Below are 20,012 nucleotides of genomic sequence, written 5' to 3'. Positions count from 1 at the left end.
GCTTCGGCTACTTCAAACGCCATTAAAAGCTTTGATCAAGGAGAGGGAATGAGCTCTTAATAAGTCTCTGCTGTTGCTGGTGTTGACTGTGTGCTAGTATTATGTCTAAGAAAGGATTTCTAGCAATTTAAACTTGAACACTGGCTTGGCCACCAAGGAAAACATAGTGACAATGGTCAAACTATTCCAATTTTATTGGCTTATATTCTCTATGCTAGTAGATTTCAATGTGTTCATTTGTAGCTGTAGCTTTCACTTAGAAGTTGCTCATTTTGACTAACTTCAAAGCTGGCTTTGTCGCCAAGGAAAACATAGTGCTATTATGGTCAAATTAATTGATTACCACGTGTGTAATAACTTTAGGGATAATTATATCTAACCGTGAATTTTTTTATTATCCGCATAAATAATAAAATTCTTAAGCTAAGAAAAAAAAAGGTAACTATATAATCTCTGAATTAAGAATTTTCTTAGATCTATTAAAAAAAAAATCAGAAGAGCTAAGTGTAATTAACCCGTAATTTTATATATCATTCTCTAATAAAAAAAGGTTTGACTGAAGGAAGTTATTAAGGAAGAAAACGTACGGTCTACATTTTTGGGGCAATATTTCTTTTCCCATGTAGACCTAATAAAGTCAAACACCTTATTCTGAGCTATATAAATTTCATTTACAAATATGGGCAATATCTTCCATCCTTATATACTATATACATATGATGGTTGACAATATCTCTTTATATTTATATATAATTTTTTATTTGAATCTTAATATATGATTTGTATTCATTCCATTTTTTCTTTTAAATTCTCAGCTTCTCATTTGTAATCAAATATTCCTACTTTTTTTTTTGTAATAGTTACATCTTTAGTTTTCCGTGATACATTGACCCCATTAATATATGTTTTCTATTATTTATCTATTAAATTTTTAGTAAAATTATGGATAAAATATTGATGATTTCCATCAATAATGTTAATGGGGTGAGAGATTTTTTATAATTTAATAAGAGGTTAATGTGTATTAGTGTAATTATCCGTTTTCTTTTCCAGAGGTCCCCAAACATCACGCTATTTCTACAATTTCCCGCCATTCTTATTATGATTCCTCTCGTCGTCCCATTGCCATTTGATCGTTGGAGAGTAGCATCTCCTCCTCCTCCTCCCTCTTCTCTCTCCTTTACTCTCCACACAAGAGATTAAACAAAAGCCCACGTCAAATAGATGAGAGGGATACTTGAGAGCCAATTCCTCTTCTCGTGCTCTGTCTCGTCTCCACTCCTTGTCTTCTCCCTTCTCCCACTCAAATGGTTTCTCAATTACCTCACTTTCCCGGTTCTCCTGCCGACCACTACGCTTACCTTCTCCAGACATGCCTCAAGGCGGAGAACCCATGCGCCGGCAGAACCATCCATGCCCATATCATCAAAGCCGGACTCCATCTAAGCGTCTACCTTACCAACAATCTCATCAACTACTACGCCAAAGGTGGCCTTTTTAGCGATGCCTATCGCATATTCGATGAAATGCCTCTGAGGAATCTCTTTTCGTGGAACTCCATCCTCTCTATGTACGCGAAGGTTGGACAGATCAATTTAGCGAGTGCCCTGTTTGAGAAAATGCCTGAGAGAGATTCAGTATCTTGGACCACGATGATCGTTGGTTTTAATCAGATGGGTCAGTTCACAAAGGCTATTCGCACTTTCTTGGAGATGGTTAGTGTTGGGATTTCACCGACCCAATTCACATTTACTAATATATTTTCCTCTTGCGCGGCATTAGAGGATTTGGATATTGGTAAGAAGGTGCATCCTTTTGTGGTTAAGCTTGGGCTTAGTAGTTGTGTTCCTGTTGCTAATTCCCTACTCAACATGTATGGGAAAACGGGGGATGCTGAGACGGCAAAGGTTGTCTTTGATATGATGATACTGAGGAGCTTATCGAGTTGGAATTCAATGATTTCTTTGTATGCTCAGTTGGGAAGGATGGATCTTGCGGTGTCCCAATTTGAGAGGATGACAGAGCGTAGCACTGTTTCGTGGAATGCTATCATAGCAGGGTACAATCAGAATGGCTTGGATCTAAAGGCGTTGGAGTTCTTTTGTCAGATGTTGAAAGACCCTTCCATGACCCCTGATAATTTTACTTTCACCAGTGTCCTATCGGCTTGTGCCAATCTTGGAATGCTGAAAGCAGGAAAGCAAATCCATGCCTTCATCATAAGAACTGAATTGCCATATAATGAGCAGGTAGGAAATGCTCTGATCTCAATGTACTCAAAGTCTGGCGGAGTCAAAAATGCTCAAAGAATTGTGGAGCACACAGTCGCTTCTGATCTAAATATGATATCGTTCACTGCTCTCCTTGAGGGTTACGTCAAGCTCGGAGATTTGCAACCGGCCAGGAAAATCTTTGACTTCATGAACTACCGTGATGTGGTAGCTTGGACAGCTATGATAGTTGGCTATGTGCAGAATGGTTTTAATAGTGATGCTATGGAACTCTTTAGGTTGATGATTGATAAAGGCCCAAAGCCAAATAATTACACTCTTGCTGCAATTCTAAGTGCTTGTTCAAGCCTGGCATCATTGGAGCATGGAAGACAGATCCATTGCAAGGCCATCAAATCAGGGGAAGTGTTTTCTGTTTCTGTAAGTAATGCAATCATTACTATGTATGCTAAATCTGGCAGCATCTCAACGGCAAGGAGAGTGTTCAATCAGATCTGCTGGCGCAAAGAAACCATTACATGGACCTCTATGATCATTGCTTTAGCTCAGCACGGGTTAGGAGAAGAAGCTATTACCCTATTTGCTGACATGCTTCACCTTGGTGTGAAGCCTGATCATATAACTTATGTTGGTGTGATCTCTGCATGCACCCATGCAGGACTGGTAGAAGAAGGAAAAAAATACTTTGAACAGATGCAGAGCAAGCACATGATCGAACCAACACTGAGCCATTATGCCTGCATGATTGATCTCTTCGCGCGTTCTGGTTTGCTAGATGAAGCCCAAGGGTTCATTGAAAAGATGCATGTAGAGCCTGATGCTATAGCATGGGGAGCACTTCTTTCTGCTTGTAGGGTGCACAAAAATGCAGAATTGGCAAAGCTTGCTGCAGAAAGATTGTTGACTACCGATCCTGATAACAGTGGTGCTTATTCTGCCCTTGCCAATGTTTATTCTGCATGTGGGAGATGGCATGAAGCTGCCAAGATATGGAAACTAATGAAGGATAGGGGAATAAAGAAAGAGCAAGGTTTCAGTTGGATTCAGATACAGAATAAAGTCCATGTTTTTGGAGCAGACGACGGATTACATCCTGAGAGGGAAGCAATATACAATATGGCTGCAAAGCTCTGGGAAGAGATCAAGAAAGCAGGTTTTGTTCCAGATATCCAATCCGTATTGCACGACGTCGATAACGAGCTGAAGGAACAACTACTCAGTCATCACAGTGAGAAACTTGCAATTGCATTTGGTTTGATCAGTACTCCAGAGAAGACAACTTTGAGAATTATGAAGAACCTAAGAGTCTGTAATGACTGCCACACTGCAATAAAATTCATATCCAAGGTTGTGGATAGGGAGATCATAGTAAGAGACGCTACTCGCTTTCATCATTTCAGGGATGGCTGTTGCTCATGCAAGGACTACTGGTAGGAAAGATTCTTGGCTTTGTTGTTGGGAAAATCAGTGAGAGAAGTTGCTTGCCTTCATTCTTTCAGGAATTTGACTCTTTTTTTGAATTCACACAACTTGGTGACACAATCATAATTTATTTGGAGGAAGTTTTGGATAAATTATCTTTTCAGGGTCAGATTAGTCAATCATCTGACTGTATCTCGAAAGTGTAATTATTTGAGTTTATTTTGTTATAATTATTTGAGTTAATACTCTCCAAGAATTTTTTATTTTCTGGGACCTGAAATTGGAAGCTCTTTCCTTTTTCTAATTTATATAAATTTTTTACATTGACTTTTTTTATATTTCCCCATTAAACGATTATCTCGCTGCCATTTATAAGTATAAGAAAGTAATGATACATTAACGAATCTCCACCGTCCGATATACACATCATCACTGAGGCCGCTTCTCTTTGGGTTGCTCTTCGACCGTTGTCTTTCGAAATCTCAAAACCTTTCCTCCTCTGGAATATCAGCGTTATTTCACCCGCTTTGTCCCGCTAAAATTTCCTGCCAATCTCGACTCCAATGCTGGTATATCCTTCTCTGTCATTCCCTCACTTCCATCCACCCCTCTTAATTCCCTCACCGCAGTTCCCTCCATACCCGTCCAAAGAGGAACGCAGGAAACCTGCTCGTAAAAAGTCTCCAAAAAGGACCATCAAATCTCACTCTTTTACCAGCAAAGATCCTTCTTTTCCCACGCGGACAGAAGAAAACCTCAATTCGGCATCTTCTCAGCAAAACCCAGTTGGGAATTCGACAGAGACCTTCTCTGCCCCTCAATATGATCTCAAATCGCTTGCTTCCCATATTAAGTCTTGCTCAAATTTCAAAGAATTCAAGTCTGTGCATGCCATCGTTGTTAGATTGCTTGATAGCTCTGTGGCTTTTGTGGGTAACAATCTCATTAGTGGGTATCTTAGGTTTCATGAATTACAGGATGCCAGGAAGGTGTTCGATGGTTTGCTTGAAAGAAACGTTGTTTCCTGGACGGCAATTCTGAATGGATATCTGAAAGTGGGTCGTTATGATGAACTCTTGGAGTTACTTAAAGAAATGATTGAGGATAATGTAGAGGGTAATAGTTTGATGTATGTTTCTTTGTTGAAGTATTGTGGTAATAGGTTTGATTTTGAACTTGGGAGACAAGTTCATGCTTGTGTTGTGAAAGGGAGATGGAACAATTTAATTGTGGATAGTGCTCTCGTATACTTCTATTCACAATGTGGAGATCTTCTTGCTGCTTCTATAGTGTTCAGCAATATGCCAACTCGCGACGTTGTTTCTTGGACTACGATGATCACGGCTTATGTGCAGCATGGACAGGGATATGAGGCATTTTCAGTGTTCTCAGAGATGCAGTACCTGGGTTTTCACCCTAATGAATTCACTGTCTGTAGTGTTTTGAAGGCTTGTGGTGAAGCAAAAGCTTTAAGATTTGGGAAGCAGCTGCATGGTGCTATAGTAAAAGGGATGTATGAAGAAGATGTATATATTGGGAGTTCTCTTATGACTATGTACATTAGGTGCGGTGAGGTTTCAGATGCTAGGGTAGTATTTAATTTGATGCCAAAGAGAAATACAATTGCATGGACGTCTATGATATCTGGTTATGCTCAAAGTGGTTTTGGAGAAGAAGCGATCTTGTTGTTTCAAAGAATGAGAAGACGTCGTGTATTTGCTAATAATCTGACAATTGTTAGTATCCTTACTGCTTGTGGTTCTATAGAATCTCTATACCTTGGAAAGGAAGTTCATGGACAAATTTTTAAAAATCTTGTGCTGGAGAACATTCACATTGGGAGCACCCTCATTTGGTTCTATTGTAAATGTGGCGAATATGATTATGCAGCAAGAGTCCTAGAAACAATGCCTGCAAGAGATGTTGTCTCCTGGACTGCTATGATTTCAGGCTATAGTAGCCTTGGCTATGGCTCAGAAGCACTTGGATTGTTGAATGATATGTTATGGGATGGGGTTAAGCCAAACACATTTACTTACTCTTCAGCCCTGAAAGCTTGTGCAAAACTAGAATCTGTGAGGTTTGGAAAATGGATTCATGCTTCTGTGAATAAGACTACAGCTCTAGCTAATGTGTTTGTTGGCAGCTCACTGATTGATATGTACATGAGGTGTGGAGATGTTGCTGATGCTCTAAGAGTCTTTAATACCATGCCAGAACGGAACTTAGTTACCTGGAAGATAATGGTGATAGGGTATGCCAAAAATGGGTTTTGCAGAGAGGCTATGAATCTTATGTATCGAATGCAAGAAGAAGGTTTTTATGTTGATGACTTTGTTCGTGGAACAGTTTTAAGTGCATGTGGAGATGTGCAATGGGAATCAGATCATGCTTCTGTTTATTGCCCACTTTCAGGTTCACTGTCGATGAAGTAATGGAATTACGTTCAAAGTAGGTGAAGCACTACTATCTCTACACTCATGCTTGATTGTTTACTCCTATGGTTATATGACCAAATTGCTTCAGGTCACAATATCAAGTTCTTGGCAAATCGCATTTACAGAAGTCTGAAATCTCATGTGGAACAATGGGCTGTCAGAGCTAGGGGAAAGAAAGTATGGGGTAGTAAAATTCATGCAGAAACTCAGGGTCCTGATTCTCAGTACTCATAGCGCCCAGTCTTCTGCGAAAGGATGTAACGGGTTTAGTTTGTTGGGGTTGTATAAAACATGTATATCACATGATCAAAAGTAAAGTGGGAATGAAAATATTTTGATTAATTTTGCATACTGATCATGATACTCAATTCTCTGGTGTATATGCATATTCAATGCTAATTGTTATCCCCGTGTAATATGCCAATCTCATCCTATAGGTTGCTTTAGCTGTCATCCCAAGGCTGACCATCTCTTCCAATTTCTACAGGATTGCTTTATTGAGGAATCCTTGTTGCAGTTTTATGATGCCCACTTGTTCTACTTTTTCTTTGAGTCTTAATTTCTACATCCTGAGAGGGAAGCAATATCCAATTTCTACAGGATTGCTTTAGCTGTCATCCCAATGCTTCTAACACGGATAGTTATATAACGCCTACTTGCTCTACTTTTTCTTTGAGTCTTAATTTCATAGTGGAATAGAAGAACTTTTCTGTGGATCCATATGTTTAACAGCTTCATTACCTTGGCCTTTATGGTGTCGTGAGAATCTTGTAAGCTCTGCCACTTGGGCAATGCACTTTGCATGGCATTCTGAGGGCTAAAAGGAAAAGACTTTGGTTACTGTGTCTTGCTTGGCCACAAAGGCAATGGATTGGTTATATGATTGATTTGTTTTTCTCTTTTCTTTTTGTGCCAATTCCATTGACAAGAGGAAGGTTGGTGCTCACCTGAATCCTCTTCCACTGCACCCCAATTATTGTCAGCAATTTGAGGAGCACTCTCTCTCTCTCTCTCTCTCTCTCCCCCCTATATATATATATATATAGGGGGAGAGAGAGAGAGAGAGAGAGAGAGAGAGAGAGAGAGAGAGAGAGAGCATGATGGTCAAGCATGAGAATCTTTGTACTCATTTCTTGCAATATCTCTGAATGCCTCAAATCTACCCTGCTTGCTTTTGGAATTGGGATTGCTACGTTTCTTTCAAGCAGCTTCATAAGCTAGCCACCAAGTATAGATATGATAGATAAAAAGATGAAAGGTATTCTACGAAGAATCAACCAACCAAATGCACCAATAAGATAATAATAATAATAATAATAATAATAATAATAATAATAATAATAATAATAATAATAATAATAATAAAGAGGATAAAAGGTTAGGTGGTGGCATAAGGTGCTCTAATTATACTACACTTTACATAAGGTGCTTTAATATATAATCTTATCTTCTTATACATGTATGCAATGTCACTGCCTCACCACCCAAAAAGTCAAGGCAGGCCACAATGCAAATCAGGCCAAAGGAATTTTTCATAGGAGACCTTTACAATTTGCTATTTTCTTTTTAGGTATATTTTTGGAAAAGGTTCTGTACTTCTGTTCTGCAAAAATGGAAAGATTTTGCTAATATGACAAATGAGAAGGTCTTTTCTGCAACAAAATTAAAAAAAAAAAAGTTTCCAGGGTGTTCGCCTCCACCTTCCTCTATTCTATTACTTTAAAAGTGGGATTCGAGCGCAAGGCTAGCGCCGGAGATAGAGACGCTGAGAAGGTCATGGAGTGGGATCGAGAACTAGGGATTTGGAGCTCGGTTTCACGGTTTACTGAGTGTTCCATTAGCTCGCAGTTCACTCAGAAGCCTCGATTCCGCGAAGCCGTGATGGAGCACTTCGTATGATCTTGAGGTTGCAAAATTTCCCGTCTTTCTTCGTTAAAGTTTCCTTTTTTCTTTTTAATCTTCTTGTTCGACTTATATTCATGCGTTTGCTGTTTAGGATTCCTGTTTTTTTATTTATTTATTCGATGCAAAAAGTGTGGACTTGCGGGAAGTTTTTAACGATCGTTGTGTTAATCATGGAAGCAGTCAAAAGGTGAGATATTTTGCGTTTACTGATCTTAACCACATAAGGAAACTTATGGATTTGGATTTTTGTATTCAACTTCTGCAATTGCTCCTTGATGAAGGAATTGTGGAAAAATAAAATAAAATACAGGGGTGTATTTTGAGATTGGAAAAAAAAGGCGAAAAGGATTATAATTCACTTTCTTAGATGAATATTTGAAGGTTTGTTGTTCTTTAATGACTCAAGATGTGTCTTCAACTTGATGAGGTTTACCAAGGAAAAAAGAGTTCGTTTATAAGCTTCTAATTTTCTCAGAACAAAGTGTTGAAGTAATGTGAACTTAGCTTCTAGGTGGTCGTAGATTTACCACTGGGTCTCAGGTGATTACGGACAAGTAGAGTAGAGTTTGAAGGTTTTACTATATGTGAGAGGTGCGACCATCTATTTTCATCATTGATTAGCAACAGGTTTGGCATGGTTAAAGTTGGGCAGGAAGTCACCATTTGTGCCCCCTCAATAATTGATTTTTAGAGGCTTCATCTTTTCTACTATTTATCTGATTAATTACTCAAAGGCAAGGGATATGCATCATAGGTAAAGCTTATCTGAATTTTAATAAAAATGTCTTTGGCTGGATTACTGCATAATACTCATCCTCGAGTTCAAATTTGTTTAATATGTTTTCTTCAACAAAGGCTAAAACATTTAGTCTGCATGTAAAATTTGTTAATTTTAGTTGAAATTATTTAATTGCTTTACCTAGAATGTGATTGTTTGCTGATAATTAGCTTTTTCCAAATTGATTTCTTTAGTAATATAGGAGAACGTCACATATCTGGTAGTTTTTTAGTTCATTGTAATGTAAGCCTTGACACAACTCTATTACGGTTGATCTGACAGATATCCACTATCCAGCATACAAGTGATAGTTTATCTATGACATGTTACATCTTCCTTTATCTTTCTGCAGTAACTGTTCAATTCACTCAGTAGTTTTCTTCCTTGTCTTTCGGTCTGAATAATATGAGCTCTGCATCAACTCAGTTTGCAAACACTAAAAGGATGGGTATATATGACTCAAACCACCAAATTAGCATGTGGAACGACTTAAAAGCCAACAGCAATCGAAAAATGAGTGCTTCAACAGTGCTGGAAGCAAATGAAAAGCTTGACAAGAGAGTAAGATATCATATTAATTTTTTGTATGCTCTTGTTGCAAAACTATAATTATTTTGTTCTGTTCATGAGAGATATTTCACAATATTTCTGTAGTTAGAGGATATTCCCCATGAGATACTTGGACTGCCAAGAAAATATGACCAGGAAACAAATGGGTTAAGAGATAAGGTAAGAAAAAGAAACTGCATGTTTTAGTTCCTGTTTGTGCCAAATAGTATTCACGGCAATGAAATCTTGTCACAGCACTTATTATCCAACATTTACTGGTCTGCACTCTGCCTTCTGATAAAGCATGTACAAATTTATCCGGTGCTTCTAGGAATCTCTACTACATTGTTTTTTTTACTGTGCTCATGGAAATACATTTAGTAACTAAAGTTGTATGAGTGATCACTAGATTGTTTACAGTGGAAGTTAATGTGGACTTGAGTTTAGCATTCAGTTCAAAGCATCTAGCTAAGTCCAGTAGAAACTAATTGTCTAAAAAGAGTTACAATAATTAGTTTTTGTCAAGTCCAGTGTTCACATACCCATACATGGTTAACCTATGTACCGATAACATAGTTTTCATCATTCTTTTTGTTTCTAATGATAATCATTAACTTAGTTCTTCTTTCACCATATACTATCTGAATTTTCCATCATAGTGAATTTACTTTAGGGGAGAACTTTACATGCTAAGTATTGATCTGAATGATATTTCTACATGATCTTGTAAAAATAGATCCATTGGCTTGGAAATGATTGCTTTTTCTTTTTGTAGGTTCTAAGAAGGCTTGCACAAAATCGAGAGGCTGCTAAGAAGAGTCGTCTGCGGAAAAAGGTATGGTAAGAAAAGCTAGAAAATCATATATGTCTATAATTGAGTAGAGTCTATCCTATCATTCATTAGCTTGGTTTCTCGTAGGCTTACGTTCAACAACTAGAATCAAGTCGCATAAAACTGGACCAGTTAGAGCATGAGCTTGAGTGGTCAAGACAGCAGGTACAGGGAGTACCATTTCACCATTCAACTACTAACAAAATTTGGTCTTTGAGCTGATTTAGCTGTTACTACTGTTTCACAGGGTGTTCACATAGGTGGGCATCTAGGAGAGTCAACTCTTGGGTTGACAGGAATTGTTAATTCAGGTTAATCTGGACCTCCATTTTGTGCTGTTTTCATACTCTTTTGTTTGTCCATTTTACTCTTTCTTATGCTAGAAGGTCATAATTGCGTGTTAAAGTGGATTTTGCATAGTAGTGACATATCATAACAAGCAAAGCGCTCCCAATATTGTTTATAGCATTATTCTGTTCGACTATTTAATAACTATCGTAACTAAACTTTTCAGATTTGGCTGTTTTTGTAAATGCTGTTTCTATACCAACTTTTTTATGCAACTATGCAAGCTTTAGGTTATTCAATCATAAATTGCAATATTATTTATTTTCCAAACTTGTACTGATGCCACCTTTTCCTCCTGAGTTTGTAGTCGCAATCATTTTGCTAAATAGGAGGCTTTATGTCATGCCTGTTGCACAAAAAAGTTTAAAGTGTAACTAAAGTTAACTTGAGATAAATAAATAAATAAATAAATAAATAAATAAATAAATATATATATATATATATATATATCTAAATAGGTTGTATGTAATGGCTTATACCTAGAAAATGGCCAATCCCCAATGTAGAATCATATGATGTTTAACTTCACTGAGCAAAGACTTGTAAAGAATTGTTGATCATATGTTGAAGAGAATTGAAAGACCAGAAGTTTAGCTGCTCCCATGTTGCCTGTGGTAACTACTGCTCGTTACAGGCTAAGTAGCCGCAAATCGTAAGTAGCTACTTATGCTCCTAATTTTACTCCTTACTGGATCCTGCAGGGGTTGCTGATTTTGAGATGGAATATGGACATTGGGTTGAAGAACAGAATAGGCAAACTCGTGAACTGAGAGCTGCTTTTCAAGCAAATGTATCGGAGATAGAGCTTTGCATGCTTGTTGAGAGCGGAATGAATCACTATGATAATCTTTTCCGTATAAAGGCAATTGCTGCAAAGTCTGATGTATTCTATCTTATGTCTGGCATGTGGAGAACAACTGCGGAGCGTGTTTTCTTTTGGATTGGAGGATTTCGGCCTTCAGAACTCCTAAAGGTTATTTAATGTATTGAGACATTTCCATGTTTCTATTTTTAACTTTATTCGCAATATCCTTTTAATTTGTATGCCATGCAATTAGTTGGGAATTTCTTATTTCATTGTTGCATGTGACTTCCTTCATGGTAACTAATGGCATCTCATCCCTCTATGCTTAAGATATGCTAGCGAATACTTTTCATGATCTTTTTGTTCATTTATTTTAGCAAGTCTGGTCAGTAGATTCTTTTCTTTTAGGTAAAAATTATGAGGATGTTGCTTCTATGTATAGAAATATAAGAGAGGACGACTTCACAATTTTGTATGCTTTTTAGTTAGTCACCCAGTTACCCATCATTAATGGATAGTCCCATTTCCTGCAAACTTGTAACCTTACCATCTAGGGATCCATATTTTACTCCCTTTTTTTCTTGATACACTACTGATCACATTGTCCAAAGATTATATACTTAGGTCTCTATAGAAATATTCATTTGTGATTTTATATTAGCTTTTATTTATTTCTACACTTTTGTTGTATATCCGAGTGAAATTAAAACACTCAAAAGTGTAGGAATGGAGAAAAAGATAGCTTCTATGAAACAACAAAATTAGACATAAATTTCTAATCTCAAGCATATTCTGGATCAACTACTGAACTACCCTATGAAGCCTCAGCCGTGATACATCCAGGGTGCAGCCGTCCATACCATTCTTTTTTCTTCTTGTTATTTGCAGGTTTTATCCGCTCGCCTGGACCCATTATCAGAGCGACAACTTGTGGCTGTCTGTAACCTGCAACAATCTTCTCTGCAAGCTGAAGATGCTCTTACACAAGGAATGGATAAACTTCAGCATACTCTTGCTGAGACTCTAACATCTTATCCTCTGGGTACTTCTGGTATTGGAAATTATGTAGAGCAAATGGCAAATGCATTGGAAAAGTTGGAGGCTCTTGTGAGTTTTGTAAATGAGGTGATATTCCAAATTTTCTCATTATAAGCAGTATTTATTTTCTTAAGTTTCTCATGTTGTCTTTATAAAGCTATGTACCATATATCAACAATCATTCTATTAAAGTAGAATTGCTTTCTTCTATAGTGAAGGTTCGATTTTAGTAGCTATATGAAAGCAAGATTTCTAGAATTTAAAACTCTACATTCACTTGTCTGTTCTTGAAATTGCATCTCATGATAGCTGCTTGATTTGAGTGCTCCGGTCATCCTAAGTTAAAAGAACGAGCCAATCATATTGTTTTTGCAGTTGTGAAATTGCATCTCGTAATATTGCTCCCCAATCGTATAGATGACTAAGCATAGAACTGCCATTACTATTATTTCTGAATCATGATGTTGAAATCCAACAGGCGGACCACCTTCGGCAGGAAGCACTACAGCAGTTGTACAAGATTCTAACAACACGCCAAGCAGCTCGAGGTCTCATTGCCTTGGGTGATTACTTCCAACAACTCCGTGCCTTGAGTGCCCTATGGGCTGCACGTCCGCGTGAACCTGCTTAATCATGTCCAGAAGGAGATATCTTAGAAGTATTTCTATATTAGCCTGTTACTGATGACTAGGGAAGGAAAGCTGGCCACAGAAGAAAAAAGAAGAAAAAAAAACTTTAATGCATTTGCCTGGATTTAAGTTAATAATCAACATGACAGTCGCCAAGCTGATAATGATGGTCTGGCGATATTGGAGGTGTAAAATATTTGTCTAAGCACTACGACTTCGATGGGCTGTTTATGTGATTATGCTTTTGTACTTTGTTGCGACAAGTTATTTTGCATTAAGGATCAGTAGTGATATGAGTAGTTTTATTTTGCAGAATTTGTTACTTGTCAAGTTCCAAACGAAGATACCTATTCGTATCACTGGATCCTGAGTTATCATGTTCAGGGGATATTAGCGAATGAAAAAGAAGCCAGTGAACCTTCGGTCTCAGTTTTTATTCTTGAATGAAAAGGAAGCCAGCTGAATTTGATTGAGCTGAAGATTTGTGATGCAAGAACTACCTTCTAGATTCATCAGTCAGCTGCTATTCTTTCAGAAATTTTTGGTCACGACACAGCCAATAAGATCAAGAAAAACTATCAAGAGCCACCCCTCAAAAAAATGACACCAAGTATCAATATATGGGAAGTTGATACAAGGTTTAGCAGAGAAATGGAAGCAATTTCATCGCTTCTCATTGTTTGGCATATAGAAACCACAGAAAGATGCAACAAAGCTGATTCCTAATGCAGTTCAATCTCAGTTAGTTCTGCCTGCCCATTGTGCTTATAGTGTAGGATATCAGTTCATCAATTCTTTTTTTCTTTCTTTCAGCGAGAGAGAGAAATGAGAACTTAATGGTGTGTTTCGATTAAATTAGTATCACTGAAATTTGAACTTAGAATCTCTAATGCAACATGAATAATTTGGGTACTATCTCATTGGCCAATTCATCCATCAAAATCATTGAAAGGATAAGTTACAACAATTTATGGAACTTAAAGCTCTAATCTAACCTTTATTTTCTGAAGCAGATTGCATGAAGCATTTTGCTTTTGAAACACATTATTCATAAGATTACCTGGTTAAATGCTGAGCACAATAAACTGGTATCCGTGGTTGGACCCATTTCTAGTCGTAATTGAGTGAGTACTTATAGTTCAGTAACCAGCTGGAAAACCACCTTTTCTTGGGTCACTTACTGCAGTAAGGCCTCCAAAGTTAGCCCCATCAATTATCTCCCAATCCTCTAGGTTATGAACCACAAATTGGCATATCGTTCCACCAGCTAGGCTTTGTAAAACATGACCTTTCTTTTGCAAGGCTACTCTTGTTGTGGCGGGAAGTTCAAAATGGTCACCTGTTACTGTCGTCCAGTTCTCGTATTGAACAACATTCGGAATCAGCTGCATAAATAGAAAACTAGTCTAACTTCAAACGGAAGAATGTCACTGTTGATAGAAGCAAATGGGGTTTCCATTTTCTTGAACAAAGAAAATAATCAATCAATGAAAGTATTATATCAGTAAAAGTGTAAGTTTATTAGTACATTATGAGCATTATGAGACACAACCGCAATAGATAAATGTGACAATGAGGAGGATAATTTAATATGTAGTTAAGAATCACCTCCCCCCTCCTCACCTGAACCCGATTTCCACTTGTGGCATTAGGACGCATAGGGTGAGCCATAATAGTCACTCCAAGTAAAGCACTCATTTTCGGAAGTTAAAAAGTGTCATAATTTTAATGATTCCCTTAACGGGCTATGTTCAAGAAATCAGTACTTTCTCAAAGAAAAAAGAATCTTAGCTTTCTTATTTGCTGCAAAATTAATAATCTCCCTTACGAAACAAGAGAGGAATCTTAGTCATACCGTGTATCACAATACCTATCATAAGTTCTATCTGCTCTTCATTTTAAATCTCAGTGGGAATGTTAAGATGGAAAAGTACCATGACTGAAAAGTGGGAAAAAAATATTAAGAAAGTTAAGTTTTTACTGAAACCTCATGATAAGCTCGTGGAGCCATAACAGAAGATAATGGATCCATTCTCTTGGCAAAATGATTCAGAAAAACTTCAATCGTCCCAGCAATAATCATGGACCCTCCACTGGCGCCTATCACAGCCTTCAATTGCCCATCCTGCAAAGCTATGGAAAAAAGATGAGAAATCAACTACAACTAATTCCAAAACTTCTAAAATTAAATTCTTAAAGCTTTGTCAGTATTAATACAAAACTGTCTGTTCCAATTTCCAGACCAGCATTGAGAACATTCTTAGGAATGTAGTAGCTTGCACATTAACTCTAATAAATTAAGAAATATCTGCATATTTTGACTTATGAGCATTTTGGTGCCTTCATGTATCTAACTTAAGGATTTGAATATAGGAAACTTCTTACAAATGGGAATTGGGAGAGGAATTACCTTAAGAATGATAGTAGGTGTCATAGAGGATAATGGCCTTTTCAAAGGGTTAATAAAGTTTGCAGGAGCTGGTGGTGGAACATTAGTAGAAAAGTTTCCAGGGATAGAAAAATCATCCATCTCATTATTTAGCAATATCCCTGTACTCGGGGACAGAATTTGGGATCCAAAGTATGAGTTAACGGTGCTGGTCATTGAAACAGCATTTCGCTCAGTATCAACAATACACAAGTGACTGGTGCCATGATCATGAAGAATATTCCACCTGAAATGTCTTCCATGATCAGTAGATGTATATCGCTGCTAAGAACACCTGAACACAGTAATTGATGGTACATTCTCCTTTTGGGAAAATCCCATCAGACTTTCATGACAATCTAGAAAGCAAACTTGATATCAAAGACATATACTAAAAAAGAGTACTAGAGTAAAAACCAGTTCAATCAAACTGAGAGAGAAAATTAGATAACAGAGATCAGCACTTCAGTGGCAGCATCTTAAAACTGGCAAATTCGGTGGAATAAGGCTATCGGGGAAATATGTGTATCACTGCTATGCAACACAATATATGACTACATGCTTTGGACTCTATTTATACATAATGTCAAAGTTCACCCCTGCAAGTGCAAGTACACCAAAAAAAAAAAAAAAAAAAAAAAAAGAGATCTTATCATTCCTTACCTTCCACCATAATGACTGGGGCCAAAAGTCATATTATCAAAAATGGTTTTCTTCAATTCTTCAGCAAACTTGACAGATAGCATATCAGAGAGGACTCCGGAAACATTTACAAAATCAGGATCACCAAGATTCATTCTTATAGCAAAGAAATGTTTCAAGGATTCAATAAGCCGATGAAGACCAAGGGTTCCAGAAACACCGGAAGGAATTCCATATTGGGCAAGAATATTTAATATCTGCGTCAACAAGAAAATAAAAGAAAAAAACATCCGTTAGAAATTGGATATGACACAGTATGGACAAAGTAATAGAGTAGTAATAGAAAAAGCCTTGGAATCACAACATAGTTTTCAAGATCCAAGCAAAAAAAGATGTAAATCAGTTTGAGCTTACTATTGTAGTTCACACCTATGATAAGTATATCAAGATAGAAGGCACACATGGTTGCTAAAATATGGTGTCAGACTCAGCAAGTTGATGAAATTCGGTTACTTTGACAAGAGGAGGTGGTGCATCTAGATTTATATCCAGAATGGTAAAAAGTAAATCAAATCATTGATCAATCTATTTTACCAAATACTCCTACTTCTCTCTGAAATGGAGATGAATCAATCCACTATTCATAAGATGAACTCCTATGAATCCTCAGAAGAGGGATTACAAGATAATATTTTATCTAGGCATGAATGCATACCTTACACCATATTTTGGAACTTTTAAGATTGAAGTGAAGAGAATATCGTAAGCAAGAATTATCCTTACAAGTATCATTCCAGCACCACCAGATGAAGGAGGTGGCATGCCCAAGATTTTTAGATCCATTACATCTGCAGATATTGGTTCCTGAACCTTTACTTGGTATTTCTGCAGGTCTTCCATGGTCAAGATGCCTCCAGACTTCTGAACATCTTTAACCAGGTGAAATCCAACTGAACCATTATAAAGTGCTTGTGGTCCAAGTCTGCCAATAGAATTTAGTGTTTGTGCAAGTTTTCTGTTGTGACAAATATCTCCCAGTTGTAAAAGATTTCCTTTTGATGTAAAAACAGCACGCAGCCCCTTATCTTTGAGAATGCCTGTTTTTGTCTTCTCCATCTGCATGTGTAGATATGGAAATATTCTGAACCCTCTTTGAGCCAATTGTGCAGCTGGCTTTACCAGCCTCTTCCAAGGAAGCTTGCCATGTTGCTTCCAGGCCTCATGTAGACCTGCAATTTCTCCTGGCACAGCTATAGAAAGGGCACCACTTGCTTTTGCCGCAGCATTTGTGGCATACATGTTCTGCAGGAAGCATCAAATTTTGCAAGAGTACAAAGTTTATTCTCCAATAGTAAACAAATGCAGATGATGCTGTATCCTAAATGCCAATTGGAGGATCTTTTCATTTGGATTGAAACAGGAAGAAAGGCAAGAGTACCAACAGAAGAATAAAATAGGAAAGCAAGAATGGAAAGATCAGCTAGAACTCATAAAGCATCGACTTATAAATCGGGAGCGAAAAAAGAGTAAGAAAATAATTTAAAAAGAAAGTCAAATGAGCAAGTTGCTGGTCATAAATCTTGCCACCTAGATTCCTAGAACCATTAGAAAATCACTTTCTGCCACCAACTTCTTATAATCTAATCATTAAAAAGCATCGACTTTACAAATCGTGGACCACTCAATTAGAGAAAGAGAATCAAGAAGAAAAATAAAAAGTGATTGATCATTGATAAAGTGGCTAACTTCTCTACTCTTTCAAAATTGTCCAACAATCATGACAGCTTAGCTCCTATTATCGACAAGAAATAACGAAACTATATCTTGTTCATTTCGCACTCTCTCACCATGACAAATCTGTCTTATTACCAATTATGTTGTCTACTATAAAGATCTAACCGAAATACATTAATCTGATCCAAAAGTTGTACCCAAGAAGCATTTTTCTATCCAACCTTGTAAGGTATCACCAAACATTTTTGTTCACAATTTACTCCATTTCCTCCTATTAAAATAGATTACTCTATTTTACTCTTCTGAAAGTTTCGGAGTCTACAAAAGTTCATTAATAGAGGTATATCCATCCATATCCTAAAAGAAGCTACGGAACCATGCCTAATCCTGTACATTATTCAACCCTTTTCAGAGAACAGCAGACCGTTTGAACTTTGAAGAATAAAATAAGTCAATACTGGATTCAAAATGACATCTAAGCCAACTCACAGATATAAATATATAATCCAATATAGATGTTAAAAAGCAGCGTTCCCATCCACATAGAGCCCCAAAAAGCAACAACACTGACGCCAATTTCAGACGTCTACCATTGTTTTTGCCAACAAGATATTAACTTTACGAAAGATATCAACGGAATCTTCCAAATACAATACTCAGGTCATTGAATAGCATTGTTAGAATCAAATACAAGAAGCGACTAACAAAACCACGGTAATGCTCAAAATCCAATGAGAAACCAATGAGTTATCATTATTTTGTCCTCCAAGATACCAACTTCACAAAAGCAATCAACACGATACCCCTAAACACAAAACCCCCAGTCATCAATTCTACATAAAACATTAATCGCAAAGACAAATGAGAAACCGAAGAGAAAGCATTGTTGTTAACAGAGATGATTAAATAACTTAAATAATTTTCTTTTTATTAAATAGGATAAAAGTTTAAGGGAGTAAGTCAGTTTTTACACCGTTAATTTTGGATCGAAAATATAAAGATTATAACTTAGTCAAAAGTGGAGGAAGAAAATAGTAACATAAAAGCTCTAGGTGATAAAAGTGATTTTTGGTCCGAAGTATAGTGGGCAAATGATCCCAGTAAAGCTCAAATTTCATGGGTTTACCTCCGAAGCCAAAATGGGAGCCGTCTCCCTCATGTCGAAGGCCTTCGCGGTCCCATCCGCGAGCCTTACAAGCATGAAAGCGCCTCCGCCGATGCCACTCGAGGCGGGGCTGACCACGCCCAAACATAAGGCGGCAGCAACGGCTGCGTCCACGGCGTTGCCTCCGTCACGAAGCACATCTCTTCCAACTCCAGAGCAGCGTCCGTCGTCCGTGGCAACGGCGCCGTGGGGCGATGTGATCACCTCCCGCCTCGATGCTAGAGAGAGGTCGGGTGATGTGACGAGGAGGAGGGAGATGGCAATGGCCGCCCATAAGACCAATGGAGCTGTGATTACGAGACATTAATGTATTAGAAAAGAGAGAAAGGAAAGATAGAGAGAGAGAGAGAGAAGAGAGGGAAAACTGACCTGCCATGGCGATTGCGAGAGCTCGGAGACGAGAGAGTTGAAGACGGAAGTGATATCGGATTCGGGTAACAGTAACCACCCGAGTCGCATGCGACTAACAGATCGTGGACCCACTTCACGGAAAGTTTGATACTGCCCGGAGGCACGCAATGACGCGAATACGCGACACTTTCGGAATGTACTCTTCTTTTTTTTTTTTTCTCTTTCTCTCACTCCAATTGGTGGGACTCAATTCTTATTTGCTGCTATCCTATTTGGGACTCAATACTAACTAACACTTGTTTATAGGTGAGGGCCCGAGGGGGTGGTCTGGCCGCCTGGGTTTTTTTTATACCAACTTGTGGATTATATATATATTACTCCGTTCCTAAGTAATGCTGCTTGTTTTTTTTTTGTGGGGGTGTATGGAATAGTCCAAGACTCGTCTAAATCTGTCATTTTAACGTGAAAAAGATGTTGAAGGTTTCCCTACTATTTCTCCATTGATGGAACGGTGGGATTAATTAGTATACGTCTCTATACGAAGGGAGAGGGTGCAGTGTTCTGGAAAAAAGCTGTCAGTGGACCAACTTCATGAATGATGAATCATGAGCACGCCAATGTCCGAAGAGAAGAAAGTGGAGTGGACCACCACTCACGGTCTTTTGCGTTCGCTTATCCAAGTTGACGACATCAATGATGTCATTGATAGGAAGGAAA

General features: G+C 37.8%; 4 protein-coding genes across 10 annotated transcripts; 3 read left to right on the top strand and 1 right to left on the bottom strand.

The window, feature by feature from the left end:
* The first annotated feature begins 1,060 nt into the window (after positions 1 to 1,060).
* Positions 1,061 to 3,915, top strand: LOC140786881 (pentatricopeptide repeat-containing protein At2g22070). Its single transcript, XM_073135587.1, has one exon. The coding sequence runs from the start codon at positions 1,308 to 1,310 to the stop codon at positions 3,663 to 3,665; it is 2,358 nt and encodes a 785-aa protein (XP_072991688.1). The 5' UTR covers positions 1,061 to 1,307; the 3' UTR covers positions 3,666 to 3,915.
* A 178-nt stretch (positions 3,916 to 4,093) lies between these two features.
* LOC140786716 (pentatricopeptide repeat-containing protein At4g18520, chloroplastic) lies at positions 4,094 to 6,507 on the top strand. The gene is made up of 2 exons (XM_073135338.1): positions 4,094 to 6,104; positions 6,180 to 6,507. Exon 1 carries the CDS (start codon positions 4,217 to 4,219, stop codon positions 6,086 to 6,088), a length of 1,872 nt encoding a protein of 623 aa, XP_072991439.1. The 5' UTR covers positions 4,094 to 4,216; the 3' UTR covers positions 6,089 to 6,104; positions 6,180 to 6,507.
* Positions 6,508 to 7,747: 1,240 nt separating this feature from the next.
* LOC140785895 (transcription factor TGA4-like) lies at positions 7,748 to 13,290 on the top strand. Of its 6 annotated transcripts, none has more exons than XM_073133986.1 (10): positions 7,841 to 7,997; positions 8,088 to 8,183; positions 9,201 to 9,335; positions 9,429 to 9,503; positions 10,099 to 10,158; positions 10,243 to 10,320; positions 10,403 to 10,466; positions 11,205 to 11,476; positions 12,197 to 12,433; positions 12,825 to 13,290. In XM_073133986.1, the coding sequence occupies exons 3-10, from the start codon at positions 9,219 to 9,221 to the stop codon at positions 12,975 to 12,977; spliced, it is 1,056 nt and encodes a 351-aa protein (XP_072990087.1). In that variant the 5' UTR covers positions 7,841 to 7,997; positions 8,088 to 8,183; positions 9,201 to 9,218; the 3' UTR covers positions 12,978 to 13,290. The 6 variants fall into 6 exon arrangements, with proteins under 6 accessions (XP_072990089.1, XP_072990088.1, XP_072990093.1 ...); XM_073133985.1 differs by having other exon boundaries at positions 7,858 to 7,997; positions 9,127 to 9,335; XM_073133988.1 differs by lacking the exon at positions 8,088 to 8,183 and having other exon boundaries at positions 7,748 to 7,997.
* Positions 12,769 to 19,446, bottom strand: LOC140785894 (glutathione hydrolase 1-like). 2 transcript variants are annotated; one of them, XR_012108531.1, is made up of 8 exons: positions 19,314 to 19,446; positions 18,906 to 19,231; positions 16,829 to 17,347; positions 16,067 to 16,302; positions 15,386 to 15,650; positions 14,963 to 15,100; positions 14,036 to 14,360; positions 12,769 to 12,969 (listed from the first exon to the last, which is right to left on the bottom strand). XR_012108531.1 is itself a non-coding variant. In XM_073133984.1 (7 exons), exons 1-7 carry the CDS (start codon positions 19,318 to 19,320, stop codon positions 14,115 to 14,117), a joined length of 1,737 nt encoding a protein of 578 aa, XP_072990085.1. In that variant the 5' UTR covers positions 19,321 to 19,446; the 3' UTR covers positions 13,896 to 14,114. The 2 variants fall into 2 exon arrangements, 1 of the variants encoding a protein (XP_072990085.1); XM_073133984.1 differs by lacking the exon at positions 12,769 to 12,969 and having other exon boundaries at positions 13,896 to 14,360.
* Positions 19,447 to 20,012: the final 566 nt, after the last annotated feature.

The sequence above is a fragment of the Typha latifolia genome, chromosome 4 (assembly GCF_019914945.1).
Source record: "Typha latifolia isolate L0001 chromosome 4, TyphaL0001v2, whole genome shotgun sequence".
Lineage (NCBI taxonomy): Eukaryota > Viridiplantae > Streptophyta > Magnoliopsida > Poales > Typhaceae > Typha > Typha latifolia.
The sequence above is the reverse complement of the archived record's forward strand: the minus strand, read 5'-3'. Positions and strand labels throughout refer to the sequence as shown.

Bases quoted from the DNA above. Each gene is read 5' to 3' on its own strand.
- LOC140785894 (XM_073133984.1), bottom strand. The intron at 16,303-16,828 runs GTAAGGATAATT...TTGTTGACGCAG, and splicing joins GTGGTGCTGGAATGATACTT to ATATTAAATATTCTTGCCCA. The intron at 14,361-14,962 runs GTTTCAGTAAAA...CTATTTATGCAG, and splicing joins CTCCACGAGCTTATCATGAG to CTGATTCCGAATGTTGTTCA.
- LOC140786881 (XM_073135587.1), top strand. From the start codon at position 1,308: ATGGTTTCTCAATTACCTCACTTTCCCGGTTCTCCTGCCGACCACTAC.
- LOC140785895 (XM_073133987.1), top strand. From the start codon at position 9,180: ATGAGCTCTGCATCAACTCAGTTTGCAAACACTAAAAGGATGGGTATA. The intron at 10,467-11,204 runs GTTAATCTGGAC...TGGATCCTGCAG, and splicing joins GACAGGAATTGTTAATTCAG to GGGTTGCTGATTTTGAGATG. The intron at 11,477-12,196 runs GTTATTTAATGT...TGTTATTTGCAG, and splicing joins GGCCTTCAGAACTCCTAAAG to GTTTTATCCGCTCGCCTGGA.
- LOC140786716 (XM_073135338.1), top strand. From the start codon at position 4,217: ATGCTGGTATATCCTTCTCTGTCATTCCCTCACTTCCATCCACCCCTC.